General features: G+C 37.5%; 1 protein-coding gene across 12 annotated transcripts in view; it reads left to right on the forward strand.

The window, feature by feature from the left end:
* Positions 1 to 20005, forward strand: part of FREM1 (FRAS1 related extracellular matrix 1) — a 162190-nt gene that overhangs the window by 17047 nt on the left and 125138 nt on the right. For 9 of the 12 annotated variants that reach the window (XM_074330373.1, XM_074330371.1, XM_074330372.1 and 6 more), the window contains exons 3-6: positions 7064 to 7567; positions 11439 to 11533; positions 14263 to 14564; positions 15867 to 16078. In XM_074330373.1, coding sequence (XP_074186474.1) covers positions 7334 to 7567; positions 11439 to 11533; positions 14263 to 14564; positions 15867 to 16078 — 843 coding nt within the window. In that variant the 5' untranslated portion in view covers positions 7064 to 7333. The remainder of the gene's footprint in view (positions 1 to 7063; positions 7568 to 11438; positions 11534 to 14262; positions 14565 to 15866; positions 16079 to 20005) is intronic. The other 3 variants (XM_019739183.2, XM_074330364.1, XM_074330365.1) reach the window with 3 other exon arrangements.

Raw genomic sequence — 20005 nt, forward strand, 5'->3', positions numbered from 1 at the left:
TAAAGTAACAGCTACTTCCTTGAGGGAACATTGCCTCCAGTGAAACGTTAACTCCTGCAACAGTCATCAATTGCTGTCTGGACCCATAAAGGAAGTTGTTAAGCTTTTACATACTGTAAGAAAAAGACCCCAGGGGTAGTGAAGCAATTGCAGAGGTATAAGATTTGTTGCAATGAGAAGCAGTATAATAGAGTGGTTAAATGCACAGGTCCTGGCATTGGGCAAAATTGTAGCATGTTACTTCACCTCCTTGTGCCTCATTTTTCAAATTCTATAAAATTGCTATCTACCTTCTAAAACCATTGTAGGACTTAAACAAGATAATATATGTAAAGTACTTTGATCTATGCCTAGCACTTAATAAATGTTAGTTTTCATTATGATTATCATGTCACTTCTTTAAGTCACTGTTTATTTATAAAATCAGGATAATAATAGAAACTACTTTGCAGGGTTGCTGAAATAGCAGAAAACATGCATATAAAGAATATAGCCCAATACCTGTATGTAGTAAGTAAAAAGGACTAGTTACCAATAAATCATAAAAGGACGATACTAAAAATTATTTGTTAAAGAAAAAATTTTTAGAAGTCACAAGCTATTTCTTTCTTCTTCACCACTCTGTTCTCCTTTTCTGAGAGAACTCACTCTGGAAATCCTGTGTAGGGCAAGATTGTGAAGGATTTTCTACCCTTCTGGGGTCACTGAACAATTAAAGCTCCATAAGAGGTTATGAACTTATTGAAAGAGAAGAACCTGCTTTTTGTCTGTGTCTTCCCAGCACGTTTTTTTGTAGTGTGGCTCAACCACTCTCTGTTGGAGGGAATGGAATGAGAATGTCAGGATAGAGGAGGAAAGAGCCAGGATGTCAAAGGCCTGCTTCTTTAGGCTCTACTGTGTCTGGCTATGACCTTGGCAAGTCTTAGAATGTTGACTACTCCTTGTTGCCTATAAACAAGGAGCAACTAGATCTCTCTCTCTCTCTCTCTCTCTCTCTCTCTCTCTCTCTCTCTCTCTTTCATTGGTAAGGTTGCAGGAGGCAGTGGATCTGAAGTCCTTGTTAAAGTCTATCTAAATCTTAATTTCCTCAACTAAAACACAAAGAAGACAACCACTTTATCCAAGTTTAGAAAGCTAGTTCCCTGCAGGTACAGGTCTCCTGATTTCCAGTTCCTCACTCCTGGGCTAATCAATTTATATCACATCTGATTTGAGTGCAATTCAGTTGTCCTGTGGATAATTCCATTCAGCTACTAGTAGTATATGATTGAGACGTTTACATTTGAATTATATGAATTACTTGGAAAATAGTTTGGGTGAAAATTATGATAATTTAAGAAACATCATAAAAAATTTCAGGATGGCTTCTAAATTCATTCTGACTGGCATTTGGAAGATTTTAATGTGGAGTAGAAGTCAGAAAATTCTCTGGCTTTCTTCACCATTCTAGTCAAGGATATCAAAATCTCTCTCTGTTTGGGTGGGTGGGAATGGGTTGAGTCCTGAGTTGGTTATTTTTTTACTTAAAATGCTACTTCTCTATTAGTTTATTTTCTTTCTTAATGACTTTAGGGTACTTGCAAGAGCTAAAGCTGTGAGTCAGGAAGTAATTCCATTGTCATCTTCAGTTAATAAGTAATAACTACCTGGAGCTCTGAGGAATAGAGTATCTGGCTACATAGGAGTTCTGCAAACAGCAAAGCAAGTGAATAAAAAACTATAATCAATTTTTGATATCTTGATATCTGTGCTGGGCACTGGAGGAGGAAGGCAATTCCCTTGTGTTGTGTAGTAGCCACCACTGCAAATTCCAAAGAGGAAAAAATAGTAATATGATGCTCATCAGGGCACATCATCAATATTGACCATCAAGAGTTTCAATTGTGGAGAGAGCCTGGGAATACAGCTGTGGTCCATTTTTTTCTTGTTGTGCACAGATTATCAGATAAGTAACAGGAGTATCATGCTTATGTCAACATAGAGAATACATGCTCCCACAGTTAAGCTAAATGTGTAATTATGCAATAAATACCAGCTTAGATTTCCCCTCCACCAAATGAAATGTTATGGAATGATTTCCTTCTGTTCAAGATATTTACTAAGAAAGAAAGTTTGGTTAAAGAAATCTTTTTGGATTTTTATAAGGAAGAACTTGAAGCAGGGTAGTTTTCCACTTTTTAGAACATCTTTTCACACATTGTTATTGGGTTGTACAGGTATACTTAGAATACGTGATTTCCCCTTGAAGAAAGACAGTCGTGGGAAATGGTCTGTACGAACAAAACTGATTTGCAGTCATGACATGAGGTTTTTGAAATGCCGAGGAGCAGCTGACCCACACAAGCAAGCAGAGACAGGATTTGTTTCTATTGTAGAATCAAATTCAGACCCATGTGGCTAAAGTCAGTTTATAATCTCTCTTGATAATCTAGCCACCTTTCTACTTCCACTTCCAAATACCCTCACTGATTCTGCTGACTCTATAGATGTCCACATCAGCAGTTAGAGAACAATCTGTGGACAGAAGGATTCTGAGGGTCTGACTTAGCCCTATGTTGAGATGAAGGAGATGGAATTCTCAAGATATGCTAGGCTTCCCCTTAGGGTATTGTCAAATAAATGTTGGCTGCCTCTGGACATCATAATTTTATATCAGAGACAAGGCGATTACTACCATTTTATTTTGGGGGACATAAAAGAGCCATCATCACCTGTGAAATCTTGTTTGACACAGCATTCTGATTTCCTTTGCTGTTGTTCTCTGTGTGGTTTTTGTTGTTGTTGTTGTAGTTTGTGTTGTGCCCTCCCCTTCTCTGTCTGTTCATCTGGATTCTTTTCTTTTTCCTTCCTCCTGGCACCTTCTTCAAGTAAAATATCAGAGCAATATTTTACATGGACTCTCCACATACTTAATGTTTCCCAACATTAAGAGAAAAATACAAAAGCAAAATTAGAATACAAATAAAAAACAAATAAAGCATATTATTTTTTTGATCTTTATTGCCCCTAATTTTGTAGCCCAGTTGACTGAAAAATGAGTTTTGTTTGATTTTGAATTTGGAAATTGTGCTCTTTTCTTTCTCCCAAATGTGTAGCTTCAGGTTGTTTCTGAAATATTAGAATTCAGTTTTCACTACTACATCCTATCTTAAGGCTATGAGGGAAAAAAATGATAAATTTAGAATGTAAATAAAACATGCTCTTTTTGACTTTTACGGAACCTAATTTTGCTGCCTTCACCAAGCTCCAAGTCCTGCCATTCTATTTTTCTTGAGACGAGCTTTACTCTCATTCCTTTGATATATTTTGTAATAATAATATTACATCTGTATGGAGCTTTATAATTAAGAAAATATTTCCACATGGATTATTTCATTTGGTCTCACGGGGAAACTGGAAGAGGGAGAATGAATGGCCTTATTTTTAAAAGAGGGAACTGATGTTCGTAAGAATCAAGATTAGAATATGGATCTTCAGTATTCAGGTCTACCTTTTGCACACCAGTGTGGCCCAGGGAGCCATAGAAATAGATTTTCTTCTTTCTTTTTATCTCTTGTCTCTTCCTGGTAGATGAACATTAAAACCTTGGTCCTGTCCCGTATCTCCTAAGTAAGCGCTTACTATCATATAGGGAATGAGCTATTGCCTCATATGCTGTAAGATAAAAAGTTACAGTCTTTAGCTAAATAGTGACTAAACTAAATTAATAGAAAAGCTTGAAGAAAAATTGATTATTAAAAGTGTAGAGTTCAATCAAGAGTAACAAAATAAACCCAGTGGGTTAAATAGGAAAGCAGTTTACATCCCTCACCATGTAGAATTCTGGGAGAATGGGCCAATATGGCGACTCTGCTTTGCAAAAGCCCCAGAGACCCAGGTTCCTTCTAGTTCACAGGTCTGTCGGTTGTGTTTCTCATGGGCAAGACAGCATCTCAATCTGGACGACAGGTTTGAGGGAATCATAAAGGTACATCTGTGAATAAAAGACATAAATTTTTCACCTTCCTGAGGCAGATGGCAATGAACAACATAAATAAGCAAATGTATGTTTAGATGATTCTAAGGGCTAAAGTTTCAAACAAAGCAGAAAAAGATGTACTGGGGAGAAGAGCCTCATACTTTTCATGGGGCGGTTAGCCGTGGCCACACTGCAAATGTGACATTTGATGGAAAATTTGAAAGTGGTGAGGTGGAAAGAAGGATATCTGAGGGAAGAATGTTTGTGCCAAAGGGAACAACAGTGGGAAGATTCAGGAGCAAGGTGAGAATGGGAAGGTTGGTCTTGATTTGTCTGAAGAAAGCCAAGATGCTAGTGTGGCTGGAGCAGAGTGAACAAAGGGAAGACAAACAGGAGATGAGATGAGAGAGGTAAGGGAGGAAAAGATTACATGATTCCTGTGTGTCATTATGATGGCCATTGCAGTTATCCAGCAGAGCTGGTGATGGCTTGGACCAGGCTGATAACAATGTGAGTAGAAAGAAGTGGTTGGATTCTGGATATGTTTTGTAGGAAGAATGCATTCAATTTATATGGCTGTGTAAACAAATTACTACAAACCCAGTGGCTTATGGCAACACAAATTTATTATCTCATAGTTTCCATTGGTCAGGAGTCCAGTCATGGCTTACCTGGGTTGTCTGCTTCAGGTTGTCACCAGACTTCAGGCAAGGAGTCAACTGAGCTCCACTCTTCTCTGGCGGCTTGATTTAGGAAGAATCTTCTCTTAAGCTGATTCAGATTGTTGGCAGAATTTATTTCCTTGTGACAGTAAAACTCTTGGGGGCTTCCTTTTTCAAGTTCAGCAGGAGAACCTTTAGCTCCAGCCTGCTAAGAGAGAGTTGTGTGTGTGTGTGTGTGTGTGTGTGTGTGTGTGTATTTATTTCAGTATCCATTGGTTGTATACAGAAATTTATTGAAGTCATTAAAATGTAAAGCCTTCCTATGGGCATAATAAATCACCATTGGTTCACCTAATCATACCCTGAATTTAAGAATGTATTTCAATACATTTTATTGTGGATAAAATCATTTCTGTTCTTATAGAACACAGGGAAATAATCTTAAAATTCTAAATGGTTAAAGTAGAAACAAAGAATACATTTGTGCAAATTCAGTCCATGGGAATGACATCCTATCACCTTTGTCTTATTTTTTTGGTTGGAAGTGTCATATGTTCTGTTGTCATGCCAGGGCAGGGAACTTCTGGATAATAGGAAGCTGGAATTATTGGAGGTCTGTCCACTGCAATGAACAAACAGGATTTTTTTGTTCATTTAGATGTAGAATGTGAAACAAAAGAGGAAAACAATTGAAAGTTGGAGTTGCCATTAACTGAGGTAGGGAAGACTGAGGAAGGGACGATCAAGAGCCCAAATTAGGGTACAAGTACAAGATGCCATGACACACCCCATGGAGATGTCAAACGGACAGTTGCATATACAAATCTAAAGTTAAGGGAGGAGGTTAGAGATCTAATTTTGGGTCTCATTAACATGTAAGTGATATGTAGAGCCAAGTAATGAGATCACTAAGGAGTGAGGGTAGACAAAAAAAACAAGTCCAAGGACTGGACCCTATGTTCCCCCCCATTAAAAAGTCAGAGCCTGGTAAGAAGCTGTACAGAAATGAGATAAGAGTGAGATAAAAGGAATGCATAAGAGTATAAAGTTCATGCAGCCTTTACATGTTGACTTAATTTGTTTAAATCTCAGAAAACAAAGTTTTTCCCCTTATTTCTCAGTTTTGGGAGACACCTTCCTACCCTGTGGCCTTTCCTCTCTGAATGTGCTAGGATTCTTTGAGTGGTTTGAGATGCTAAATGTGAATGGAAACAAGGTTTGATTTTGTTGTGAAAGTTCAACAACCAGATTTACATTCTTGTCCAAATAAGCCAACCTAATTCATCCAGCGTATGGATAGCATGGTCAGTGGAAATGTGTGAATTGTTTTATTTTGGGACTGACAACATAAAAAAAACCAGGCTGCTCTGTAAAGCATACACCCCTTCAGGTGTCAGGTGACACATGTCATACACTACCTCAAATGTAAAAGGGTTTAAATAGTGACAAGAGAATGAGTTTTCCTTTAATGTACTAGATGTAGGTAATAGAGACATTTTCGTCTACACCCTTCTGTCAAACATTTATTTCAATGTCTATTGGCTATACATATACAGACATTTATTAAAATCATTAAGCTGTAAAGCTTTTCTATGGGCATAGTAAACCACCATTGGTTCACTTAATCTTACCTTGATTTTAAGGATATATTTTAATACATTTTACTTTTGATAAAGTCATTTCTGTTCTTATAGAATACAGAGAAATAATCTTGAAATTCTAAGTGGTTAATGTAGAAACAGGAAGACCCCATTTGTGCAAATTCACTCCATTATAATGTAATTAGTGTTGTAAATAATGTAAATAGGCACACATATTTACTGTTTCATTAGCTACGTACGTTGGACCTATATTATTCGATTCTTAGTCCCTTTTACACATAAACAAAACCCAAATGTTCATGTAGAAGAAAAGATATTTTATCCAATTTCCACTCAGGTATGTCTTAGATGTCTTCATTCCCCAACAAAGTCAGAATTGTGTCCATCTGACAAATTATGAAGCGTATTTCTTATTTGGGTAGAATTATTCATGCTTCCAAAGAGTGTCCAAATAATTCTATTAGCTCTCTTCTACAAATCAGGTTATCGTCCTCATTTAACAAGTGAGGAAACAGAAGCAGAGTTCAATAACTCCTCCGAACACAGAACCAAACGCTGCGGTGAGGCTCGGGCAGTGAGGCTGGCGGGCGTCTGTTGGACCACACAACTGACATCCCAGTTGGGGCATGTTCAGTCCGGAAGCAGGAGTTACAAGCAGTGTAATGAAACGACCGCATTGCCTTTCAGATGGGCCTGGAGGTCAAGTTAGTTTATTTGTTTTTAATTTAGCTGAAATGATAGGCTGGTTGAAAGATTTCTTTGTCGGTAGTGATTTTTTGAGTAGCCACGCAAACCTTTTGGTCTCTCTCTCTCATTTTTCCTCTGACCCCTTCTCCCACTAGCAGGATTAGAAAAGCACTTGGGAGGCACATTAATCTTGCCAGCGTTGTCAGGAGTGATCAGCGAGTTTTATTAAAAGCCCCGGGATTGCCTGAAAGGCCTCCTTGTCTGAGTTTGCAATGAGAGAGGCATGTTAAGATCTTGGGGCACATTGTCAGGACCCTTTGCCCTGCCCCTTGGACTATGAACTGACACCCCCGGAAGAAGCACAGAAACTCTCCTTTGTTGAAGGGATTTCACCGGTGGACGGAAAGGAGTTGGCCCCTGTCGGCATGAGCTCTCTGAGTTGGGGTGGGCTGAAAGCCGTGATCCTGCTGCTCTTCCTGGACTGGGCCAGCCCCACCTTCATCAGCGTGAACCGCGGGGTCAGGGTGATGAAGGGCAGCTCTGCCTTCTTGTTGGGAGAAGACCTGAAGTTCGCCATCCCCAAAGAGAAAGATGCTTGCAAAGTGGAAGTTGTTATGAATGAGCCAATAACCCAGAGGGTTGGAAAACTCACTCCACAGGTAGGTCATAACTGAGATTTTCTATTCCCTGGTGTGAATAAATGTGAATGTGTGAGTGTGTGTGTGTGTGTATGTCTGTGTGGAGAGAGAGAGGGAGAGAGAGAGAGAGAGAGAGAAAACAAAACAGAGACACTGTTGGGCAGTCTCTTGAGTGGTGTGATATAGTCAGTCTTTATGGGTTATTCTTAGCCCCCATCATCATACCCATTGCTAGTCAGGTCATCTTTGGATAAGATAATCAGGATTTCAGGACATTTTTAGAACACATTTGTGACCATAGAATAGCAAAAGTAAAACAGGAAGATATGGTCATCTATTAACATCACCCAAACTTTCCCTTGATTAAGGGAAGAGAGGTGGCAAAGAGAGGTGGAGATACTTCACTTTCAATATTCACTGTTCTTCAAAAATGTCTGCATAAAATTTTTTTGCTTTAGTTGAAACCTAGGAGACTTTGTCTTTTAAGGATATTCTAGGCTCTAGATGGGCATCTAAAAAATATTAGTATACAAGAATGGCCCCAGGTCACAAGTGTTTGGTAATTTCAACATCTCCCCACTTTCTCCCAACACAACTTGCATTCGGAAATGTGTTTGATTGGCATCTATCACTCAAGGAGAAAGGGGAGACCTGAATGAGTAGGTGACGTGAATAAGCTCAGCTGCAGGCAACAGAGACTCAACTACAGGGACTGGGGTCAAAAGCAAACCCTTGGAGTTTTGGGGAGCAGCAAGATAGGACCCGAATCCTAGAGGACTGGGGTCCCTGATAAAGCAGGGCTCTATGGGTATATGTGGGTGCCTTATAAAGACTGATCAACTAATAAATTTGTACCCTTTCATATATAGCAACATTTATTTAGAAGTGATACTTAATATTTTATGGGGGAAGAAGAGAAGAAAAATTGCTCCTGGTGGCATGCTGGGGCAACCTATGGTCAGCTGTATTTAACTCTGGTCCCAAGCATGTGTACCCTACTGAGCAAACAAAAGCCCTGTTATTCACCAGCTTTTCCCTCCTTAGGAAGAAATTTTGGAGGCTATATATTAAGCTAGCCTCTAAGGTGTATTTTCTCCCCATCTCAAAAAGTCTATGACTTCTAAATATATATAGCATTTTTTTTTTCTGAGAGTAATGAAATTGTGTCCATTATATATTTTCAATGATGTTTTAATGGTTCTTATCACTTGGCTGGCTCTGAGGCACTGGAGACCAAAAAGAGGTCTAAGTGACTGAAACTAGGTGAAAAAACTTATTTGGTCACAAGGAGCAAGGGTTGTGATAGATCTCCAAGTTAATTCCATCTCAAACTTTCTCTGATGTTAAGGCAAAAATCCACATAGAAAGATAATATGGAACAGAAACAACAACATGTCTTGCTGATTTAGGAAAGTCTGGACTGCTAGGGAAGGGAGATGGGCTCTGCATATCCCCAACAGGTCCCCTAGTGAGCTGTTGGTCATTAAAACAACAACAACAACAACAACAAAAAACCAAGTCCTGAATGTTCAGTATATGTATCTCCAGAGGTAAATCTGACATCGCAAACAGATTTATGTTATCTAAAGTAGATATGTGATTTACATCTAAAATTTATCCTGTGGAAAAGGAATCCACTAAAATATGGAGTTTCGTTACCTTTTTGTCAAATATTAGCACTTTGTACCATAAAGAAATCTATATATCCAAAAATGTTGTTACCTAAACTACCAGGTGATTTTCCTTTTTTTTTTTTTTTAAATTATGATACTTTCAACAAAAATGAGATTCCCAAGTAAAGTCTGCTTTTTTAAAGTGTGTGCTTGTTTTTAATGCAGACTGATTCAGTCCTCTCTAGGGATTTATCTCTTATGGAATTTTTGAAATTAAGCATAGCCAAACGCGTGTGTGTGTGCATGGACACACATACACACACACACACACACACACACACACACACCGCCTAAACATTATTCTTTAATAGAGCTTACTAGTAAGTTAAAAGCAAGGCTTATGTGAACCCATTTCTAGCAAGATGACTGTATTAACAGCACCCTGCTGTGTAATGAACAGTTTTATTTGATTTGTACGGAAAATGTTTTGTTTAACATCTGTTCAATTAGTGTTTTCATTTCATTACTGGAGTTTGTCTTAGGACCAACAGGTTCATTTTCCTATTGGATGTTTGGAAAGGGATTTCAGCTGGTGCACACCAGTACCTTCTGTTTAGACAACCCTCCTGATATAGTCAATTAGATAAGGTCGATGGCATTATGTTTTCCTCATGTTTTAGGTCAAAACTTCTTTACACCCAGCAATTCTAACACCTGTCCCAAAGCGAAAAATTTCCTGGGTGGAAAACCACCCCAGCTTAATGCTGAGCTTGCTCTTTTGAATAGGAAATACAGCAGTAACAAAATATCTCTAGTTTGAACCAGTTTACTATCATTATAGTGAGTAATGTGTTAGGAATGTGTGACAATTTAATTATAAATTGTAATTGAAAAGCAGTTGAAGTGGAAAAAAACAAAGCTAGACAGTAATTAGAAAAGGATTTAGCTCTCCTTTGTTTTAGTTAGCAAATTTATGGACAATTATGGTTGTTGCCTTTTATAAAAGGAAAACATATTATGAAACATAAAACAGATGTTTCTTTTAACAAAGCAGATTGTCTCTTTATTACCATGACTATTTGTCAATAATATGGGAAAGGCCTTTCTTTTATTTCCTTTCTTGTTGTAAATTAAGAGGAACCAATGATGGATACAGGAAAAGACGATCATTTGTATAAGTGATAAAGTCTTCTCAGGATTATGTTTTCTGTAAATGTTTGAAGCTGTAACAAGGTACAGGCTAAACATCGTGAACTCAATAGTGATGATGTATGAATACCTCAAGGGTATATAGTAAGTCCTCACTTCATTGATAACTTCTGCAACTTTAAGTGAAATGATATATAACTAAACCAATTTTACCATAGGCTAATTGATACAAATAAGAGTTAAGTTCCTACTGCACCTCAGTTATAATGAAATGACGTTGAATGAAACGACACTATTTGAGGACCTGCTGTATAGCTTAGAACTCTACCAAGTCAAAATGGGGTCATGGTATAGGTGGCAAAGGCAATTCCTTTTAAAAACTAGAGTTTCCCAAATATAACAGGTAGCAATTTCCTTCAGAGTTCTGAGTAAGGTGATACAGTTAATTATAATTTTATTTGAATAGAGAAAATTGCCTTTAAATTGCTATTTGTCGTATCAACCATTTCTGTTATTACATAAATAATAAAATATCACAAGTATAGGAGAAACACCTGAGGGTCATGTTTGGCTCTGATGAACCACAATTGTGTCCATAGTCAGCGGCTGCATCTTTGAATATAAAAGCACTATTTTTAAAAGAAAGAAATAAAAGAAGAAAAATGAATATACAGAACTCAAACAGTGTGTTTGTGTGTTTGTAATGCATGCCTTTCATGAATACACACAGGTAGACCTTTCTTACTCAATTGTTGCGAAGGGTGTGGGTAAATAATATTTTGATAAATGGAACCATATTTTAAATGTATATAGACTGTAAAAAGATTATTTAGAGAGATAATCCCTCTTTAATTTACAAGCTTGATCTGCTTGCTGTGATTTTCATAATTTAGATATTCTCAAACCAAGATACAACGGTATAAGCAGGATGGTAAGTTGGTATGGAGTTGGGTAGACAAGGTGGTGATTAAAACACACACACACACACACACACACACACACACACACAGAGGAAACAAAACAAAAAGTTAACAGACCGTGATTTCCTCAGGAAGTACTTTACTGCTGGAAAAATTAACTCTTGTACCAATTTTCTCACAGATATTTATCCATTTCTTCATGTGAACTAGGTCTTTGACTGCCATTTCCTTCCCAATGAAGTAAAGTACATTCACAACGGTTGCCCCATTCTTGATGAAGACACAGTGAAGCTTAGACTTTACAGGTAAGCAGTATAGGAGCTTCATTCATTCTCTGCCAGATGACCATCCTGGGCAGTTCTTTTTCTGTGGATAAATGTTATCCTGGGGAGTTACTAGATTCGAAACAAGAAAGTAATCAGTAGAAACTGGAGAGCTGAATGAGCAAGGGAAGAATTGTAGCCAGCTTTCAGTGATTTTTATTTGTATCATCTAATAAAGATGGAGCTTTTCTGTGGCTAATTATTAGTCCTATTCTGTTTCCCTTTAGAGTTCTTGTACAGGCATCTCTCGAGCCAACCCTCTGCTTATGATGGGAAATGGAAATTCTAAAGTACAAATTCTTAATGAGAATAAGGAGGAAAATATATACGTATTCCAAAATTTAGTAAATTTCTTCTTTTTGATGATCAGGTGCTTAATTATAAGAAGTGCAGTACCATTTATTTATTTTTTAAAATTTTATTTTATTAAATTTATTGGGGTGACAATTGTTAGTAAAATTACATAGATTTCAGGTGTACAATTCTGTATTATATCATCTATGAATCCCATTGTGTGTTCATCACCCAGAGTCAGTTCTCCATCCATCACCATATATTCAATCCCCCTTACCCTCATCTCCCACCCCCCACCCCCCACCCCCCCTTACCCTCACCCTCTGGCAACCACTAAACTATTGTCTGTGTCTATGAGTTTCTGTTTCTCATTTGTTTGTCTTGTTCTTTTGTTGTTTTTGGTAAAACATATTAAATAATAAAAAAAAATTAAAAATTAATTCTAAAGTTAAACAGAGTGACCGTATAACCCAGAAGTTCCACGTATATACGCAAGATAAATAAAAACTTATGTTTAGCAAGAACTTGTATGCAGATGTTTATTGTAGCATTATTCATAATTGCTAAAAAGTTGAAATAGTCCAACTGATGAATGTATAAACAAAATGTGAGATATCCAGATAATGCAATATTATTCAGCCATAAAAAATGAAGTACTGATACATGCTACAATGTGGATGAACCTTGAAAACTTTATGCTAAGGGAAAGAAGCCAGGCACAAAAGGTCACATATTGTATGATTTCATTTATATGAGACGTCCAGATAAGGCAAATTCATTAAGATAGAAAGTAGATTAGTGGTTTCCAGGGGTTGGGGGAGGGGCAAATGGGAAGTGAGTGCTGGTGGGTATGAATTTCTTTTTGGGGTGATAAAAATGTTCTGGAATTAGAGTCATAATGGTTGTACAACCTTGTGAATATACTAGAAACCACTGAGTGTATGCGTTAACAAGGTGAATTTTATGGTATATTGATTATATCTTAGTAAAAAAGTTAATTTAAAAATTAAGCTCATGTTTTTGGTATTGTTCACTTCATATCAACAACTGAGAATGCAGTGTTGGTGGAGTAAGCCTTTATATAGTTTTTACTTGTTTTTATTGCTCTTAGGAGTGTTTGGATAAAATAGCTCAGTGTGAATTTCCCGTAAGCATTAGACTAATAGTAAAGAGTGTTGTAGAAGACATTGGAATAGTGAATCATTCTGTAAACACTTATGACTGCCTGCCATAGGTCAGGCCTGTCCTGGGCATAGGAAACATGAAGGTGAGGATACATGGACTCTTGGTGCTCATAGGCTGTTGCAAAAAAGACGGACAGATAATTGTGATGCAGAGAGACAAGTGCTGAAGGAGAGATATGAAAAAAATGATGTGCTCAGAAAATGAAAAGGCACTCAAGGATTCCTTAGGAAACGATGCAGTCAGGGCTTTTTTATTTTTCTAAGGCTTTAAAGTTAAAAAACAAATTAGCTTCCGAGAACTTGCCTAGGAGGGCTGGAAAAACTGATGAATTCTGACTAGTCCCATTTCTTCCTTGAGTTTCTAAGGGTGGAGAGTGCGGAGGAGCAGTCATGAAGGGTAGAGTTAGAGGAGCTGTCATTCCTCTTGGTCTTCAGGACATTTAAAGCAGGATATTCAAAAGAGTTGGAGGTGGAAAATCAGGAAGCATGCTTATTCCCCTCTTACCTCCTTTCCAGCCCTTTGGCAAGCTATTTGACCTCTATGCCTCAGTTTCCTCATCTATAAAATGGGATTAACAATGCCTACATAGGTTCTTATGAAGATTGCAATACTCTTTGTAAGTAGTTTACCATTAGCTTGGGCCACAATAAAAGCATATCAGTTAGGAGCTGCATTATGGATGCATACCCATCCCTCATTAATTTTCTTCTGGCAAGGTGTTCACTAAGGTATTGGAGGGAATGGAAATAACAATCACTGAGTACCTTGCCATGCACTAAGCTGGGAACCCAAACTAGGCTGTAAAAATCGCACTTGTCGTGTTTCTGAAGAGCAGAAAGACCTTCATATGCTTCAGAAACTCCTCTCTCTTTCACTCCTGAATTAAAACTCAGCCCATAAAGTATATGAGCTTCGTACTCTTAAATTTTGTATGTGCTAGAAGTGAGACTCTGAGCTCATTGCTATCATTAAATATCAGTATGAGTGATGGGCTTGAGAACGGGTATTGAAAGAAAGGTCATTGGAGATGAAAGTGGCAGAAAAAGGGATTGCCAGCAAGATCAGAAGAAAGAAAAAGAACAGAGAGATTGGGAAGAGAGTACCAAATAAAATCCAAACTACCCAGTAACCAAATTTTGTGAAGGCTAGTCTTTAAGTTTCTGTCCAAGCATGCAAGTGTCATAAGTATCTGTGCACCATGAAGTATTGCCTTTGCTCTGTTCTCCCCACAGGTTTACTGAGACAGACACATTTGTGGAAACCTTCATCCTGCGGGTCTATCTCCTAGAACCAGACTGTAACATCATCCGTATGAGTAACAATGTGCTGGAGGTGTCTAAGTTCTACGGCCTGTCCCGAGCCATTGATAAGAACCTGGTTAGCTTTGACTACGACAGGACAGCTCCCCTGGAGTGTACTGTCAGGCTGGACCCTGTGGGAACTCGGCTGCCAGCCCATGGCCAGATGGTTGTGGTGGAGCCTCGGCCGGAAGAACCACGGGGAGATCAGCCACACACTTTTTTCCCTGAGTCTCGTACGATATGTTTTAATACTTATTTGGGTGTTACTAACACTGATGAAAATGTCTGGCAGTGGTCATCTACCACTATGACCGAGAGTTTTACTTAATATTACTGGTAGCTGGTTGAAAAATGTAGGTTAGTTTTTCAGAGTATGGACTTGGAAATCCTAAAGACCTGGGCTTGAAAACTGCCTGTGCTATTTATTTCCTGTGTGCTTTTAGGCTAGTTACTTAACCTGTGAAATGGGCAAGGGTAGTAGCTGCTCCATAGGTTTGTATAAGGCTAGAGTGTATGAGATCACCTGCCCAAATGGTTTACACAGCATGGCTCGTCACAAGTGCTCAAGAATTGTCAGCTGTTAGTAACAGCAGCAATGGCAGCTGTAGTATTTATTAAGTATTGTTAGATTATGAGCAGATTTGAGGCAGAGCTGGTGAGCTGCAGCCATGGTTTAAATCAAGAAGAGTTAATAGTTAATTTTTTGCCCTATTATTTATTCAATCAATACATTTTGGGCAACTCCCATGTGTACAATAGCGTTCTAGGCACGATGGGAAAACCAAGAAATATGAGGGATAATCATAGTCATAGAAATACTTTGAATCTGGACAGCAGTTTACAGCTAACGACATGCTTGCACGTAAGTCATCTCATTCAGTCTTCACAGCCATTGGGTTAAGAAGAAGAATATTCATTTTCTATCCCAAGGAAATATATAAAAGGCCACTTGAAAAAAATGGGTGGCCTATGTGTATCATACACTTTGCAAGAGCGAAAAATGCAGTTGGGCAGAGACATAAAAACTATGGTTTAAAGTGGGAGAGAGCAATTGGCCAAAGAATGTTTAAGGGAAGGTGTAGTAAAAAGACTAAGTGAACCTGGAAAGATATGCACGACTCAAGGGTGTGACAAGCACCATGGGGAGAACATCTCAGTGATTAGAATAGTCTGGTAGAGAGAGATTGCATGACGGAGTCACGGAAGTGGATGCTGCCAACGCCGACTGGGGCTTGACTGTAGGACTTATCGTGAGCCACTGGCCTATCTGTCAGAAACGTTCAAGCCCCAGAAAATGCATTTCATTTTTCTCTCTGTAACTCTCGGTGCACAAGCATCCCACGAGACAACTAGCCCACTGTTCTTTTCAGTAAAAGCAATCACAGGCTTTTAGAAGAATGACAGCCCACTGAGTGAATGATTGGCGGGTACCCATGAGTATTCCTGGGGCAGTGAGAGGGAGTAATTGTCCATGGGAGGGAGGATTGGCTTTTGCATTTGACAATCGTTATGTTCAAATGACTGTCTTAATTCAGTGTTGTACACCCTAGAACTGGAAACAGAACTCAAGTGTCCAGGTGGAAGCTGTACCCCGGGATTGAAGAAAATAGGAAGCCTCCAAGTGAGCTGTGAGGAGTTCCTGCTGATGGGGCTTCGCTATCAGCATATGGATCCCCCTTCTCCCAACACCGATTATATCTCCATCCGACTGGACCTCACAGATAGCAGGAGCAAGGTCGTATACAAGGTAGAGTTTGGGGTTATGTGTCTATGTCCCCAGCTGATCCACAGAGAAGGCCAGTTTCCTGGAGGTGCTCGTGTTGGCTCCCATGCCAGGGGGAGTTCCTGGGCATTGGAGCTGGAACTGCCCCAGTGACTCATTAAACTGCAGGCTTATTTATTCTGCTAATAAGGGCTTAAAGCAGTAGCTTCTGTATATAATATCAGTATAAGAAGCTGGGGTGACTGTGTACCAGATGAAACTGCTTGGCTCTCTTCTGTCTGGACTGGGGCCAGTTACATGCTACTTCTTCACTCTTTCGCTTCATTATACTTCAGCTTGTCATTTGATCTTTTGTAATACCTTCTCTTTGATGCCCCATTTCCCCCTTCTTTATTAGAACCACTTTTCACCTGTTAGAGGAAGGATATCAGGGGGTCCACCCCAGGAAACTGGGAGGGAGGGGACTTCAGTCCCCCGTTTATTGTAGTAGAGGATTATATACTTTTCACTCTTCCAGACTTTGAGATGGAAGGCTGGGTCGTCAAGGAGACAGGCCCCCAATTTCTTTTAAATTCTCCTCTTTCCTCTTCTTGATCTCTTTACATTGAAATGATGGCGTAAAATGGAATCAGTTTATACAAAGTGTTTAACATGCTATTCTACTGATTCATGTACATATTCTATAATTTATTTACTTGGGTAGCTGGGCAACTGCAACAGCTTGGATTTTGTGCTGATATGCAATGATCCAAGATTACATTTGTGAAAACCTCCATCTTTCACAGTCTGACTTCTCACTAGGATTTCTTCTGAGACACAAATATTGAACATTACTATCCCCAAGAAATTTATAAGACATGAAATGATAAGAAAATGATAAAAGAGGATCATGAAAATTTAGAATTGAGATTTGGAAAGACTTTGAGATAGTCTGGTCAAATTGATCAGGTAAATTAATCGGAGAGCTCTTAAAGGATAAATTTGAGTCTAACATGTAATAATTAAGATCACTGGGCCCAGACTGCCTGGGTTCAAATGTTTACTTAACTAGCTGTGTGACTTTGAACTTTATGCTTCATTTCTTTCATCTTGAAATGGGGATCTTAGAGTAACTGAGAGTGTTAGATGAAATAGTTATGAAGCACTTCACACAAAGCCTGGCACATAGTAAGCACTACACAAATTTTGCTCGGGAAAAAGCCCCCCAGTAAAAAACTGATTATTAGCTAGGTTTGGAAATATCTGGTTTAGCCCAGACCCCTTATTTGATAGTGGTGGCCAGAAAAATTGCATAACTTGCCCATGTATTACATGTCTGTTTTATGGCTGAGCCAAGACTAAACTGTAAGTCTCCTGTAGTTATCTTCTGTTTGTTTTAACATGAAACTCCTTTCACTTTTAATGTTTTCTTGTCTTCATTAAAAAAATTAGATCCATTTTTTTTTGTAATTAATTTTTCTTCTTTTTCCTCTCTATATTGAGTTAGGGCTCTGTTTATATTTTCAGATCAGTTTTACTGAACGTTTATCCCTTCAAATAAACTTCTTGCTTTAATTAGCATTAATTATTAACTATTAACCATAGTCAGTTTGGCATATCATAAAACAGATTCTCTGATGAATATAAAAGTAATATGCTCACTACAGAGAATATTTTTTAAAAAATACAGAAGGCGAAATAAGAAGAAAATAAAACTAGCCGTATTTCTACCATTTTTGGACACACACAGTGGCGAGATATGCACACCTTGTTTTATGGGATTGAATTTATACTCTGTTTAAAATTTTCTATCTTTTAAAAATTATTTTTATGCTTGTATAAATCCATCATCATCGAGTGACTAAGTGACTATTCACCCATAATTTCTTCTAGTTTTTTAAAGGTTTTCTTGTTTACCTTTGCCTTTTTAATCCCCCTGCAATCAATTTTATTATATTTTGAAACACAGGAATAGTTTTTTCCAAGAAACCAAAATTTTTGACACTATTTGTTGAATAAGGAACCTGTTTACCCTTGATTTTAGATGAGTCATCTATTGTGTAGAAAGATATTATGTGTACTATTTCAAGGCTAGTTCTTTTGTTGCTTAGATTTGCTTACTTATTCCTATACCAATATTATATTATTCTAAATATAATAAATTTATAATACACTTTAATATTTTATAGGCAAGTTGTTAATCATCACTAGTCTTCAAAATTTTCTTAATCCATTCTCACCTATTTTTAGTTCCAAAAAATAGTTAAGTCATTTATATTAGTTTAAAAAAAGCCCATAAGCATTTTTATCAGGATTGGATTAAAACTACAAATTATTTGTCTGTAGAATTGGAATATTAGAACATTTACCCTGTTGAGTATTCTCATCCAGAAATGAGATATTCCCTTTCATCTAGGCAAATATTCTTTGATGTGTTTCTTTAAAGTTTGCAGGTATTTTTTCACGTAAGTTGAGCACACTTATTAAGTCCAGTCCTAGACAATTTGTTTTTGTGAAATTATTGTGAATAAATTCTTCCCTTCATTATATCTTCTCATTGGTTACTGATGATAAATAGGAAAGCTAATTTTTTTTTTTTTTTTTTTTGGTATAATTCTTGTCTATCTGGCTTCTTTCTTGAATTCAATTATTCTAAGAATGTTTCAATTCTTTGGGCTTTTAAAGACCGTAATTATATCTTTCACTAATGATGATAATTTTATCTTTCCTTTTCCAGTAATTATTCCTCTTATTTCTGGTCTCTTACCCACTGGCTTGGCCAGAATAATATTAAATATAATGATGTTTACAGGAAGACTTGTCTTGTAGTGTTTATGAATATCAAGTACGCCACACTATTCTTTTTAATGCTTCCTGCTTTGAATTCATCTTTCTTTGAAATTGATATGGTCACTTCTTTTATTTCTTACGTGATAACTTTGGATCGTCCTTTTACTTCTGATCTTTGTATATAATTTTATTTTAAATGCTGCTCCTGTAAGGCACATATAATTGGATATTTAATTTCAGAATATTTGTTATGAACCAGGGAATTTAAGCTTTATTTTTGTAATAATAGATACATAGGGATTTTTTTCTATCTTGTTTTCTGCTTTCTTGCTTATTAAAAAATTTATCTTGCAATATAGGCTATATTTTCTTGGCATTTATTTTTACTTATTTGAAAGTCCTATATCCCACATTATGTTTTACTAGAATTAAATTCTAAATTAAAAATTCTTTAACCTACATTTTTAATACTTAAAGTGAAAAACAAACAAACAAAACACAAGTTCCCTTGGCTGCTTCCTATAGATGATGAGACTTGATCCTGTTTATCTTTTTTCCTGCCAGTTGCCCGCCTTTTTAATCTGCAATTTTAGTTCTAGCATACGGTTATTATACCTTATTTCTTATATCATGCATCTTTTATTTCAAGTAAGCTTTTTTGACATTTGACATTTGTATCAATTTTCTTAACATGTTTAAAATAACATACTGATTTAATCTTAACTCTTGGTTTAATTGGTCTTATTGTTTAGCACCAGTCCTTTTTATATTGTGACTTCTCCATTCTTGAATTTTCAAATTATGCATCTTCAAATAATTTTTTCCATGGCATGTGAAGAACAGATACTCTAAACCCTGGGTATCTCAGCATATCATTCATTTGTCTTCATAATCCATGCAGTGGGGGTTGGGGTATGTATGTGCGGTAATTGTCTTCTCTGTTTCTTTTTGAGCTTCTCTCTTCTTTGGAGCATTACTAGGTATTTCCTGAACTTCCAGACTGTGGGTTTGGGGGGAGTGTTGGAGAGAGAGGTCTTGTTTGATCAGGCACTGATGGGATATGACTTCATGCTCTCTGAGTCTGGCATACGTTTCAAGCTGCTTATTTGTCTCTGAGGCAGTTTCATGGCTCCTCAGGAGACACCCCATCACAAAGATCCCTCATCACTGAGGCTTCTTACC

Source organism: Rhinolophus sinicus, linkage group LG04, assembly GCF_036562045.2.
Source record: "Rhinolophus sinicus isolate RSC01 linkage group LG04, ASM3656204v1, whole genome shotgun sequence".
Taxonomy (NCBI): domain Eukaryota; kingdom Metazoa; phylum Chordata; class Mammalia; order Chiroptera; family Rhinolophidae; genus Rhinolophus; species Rhinolophus sinicus.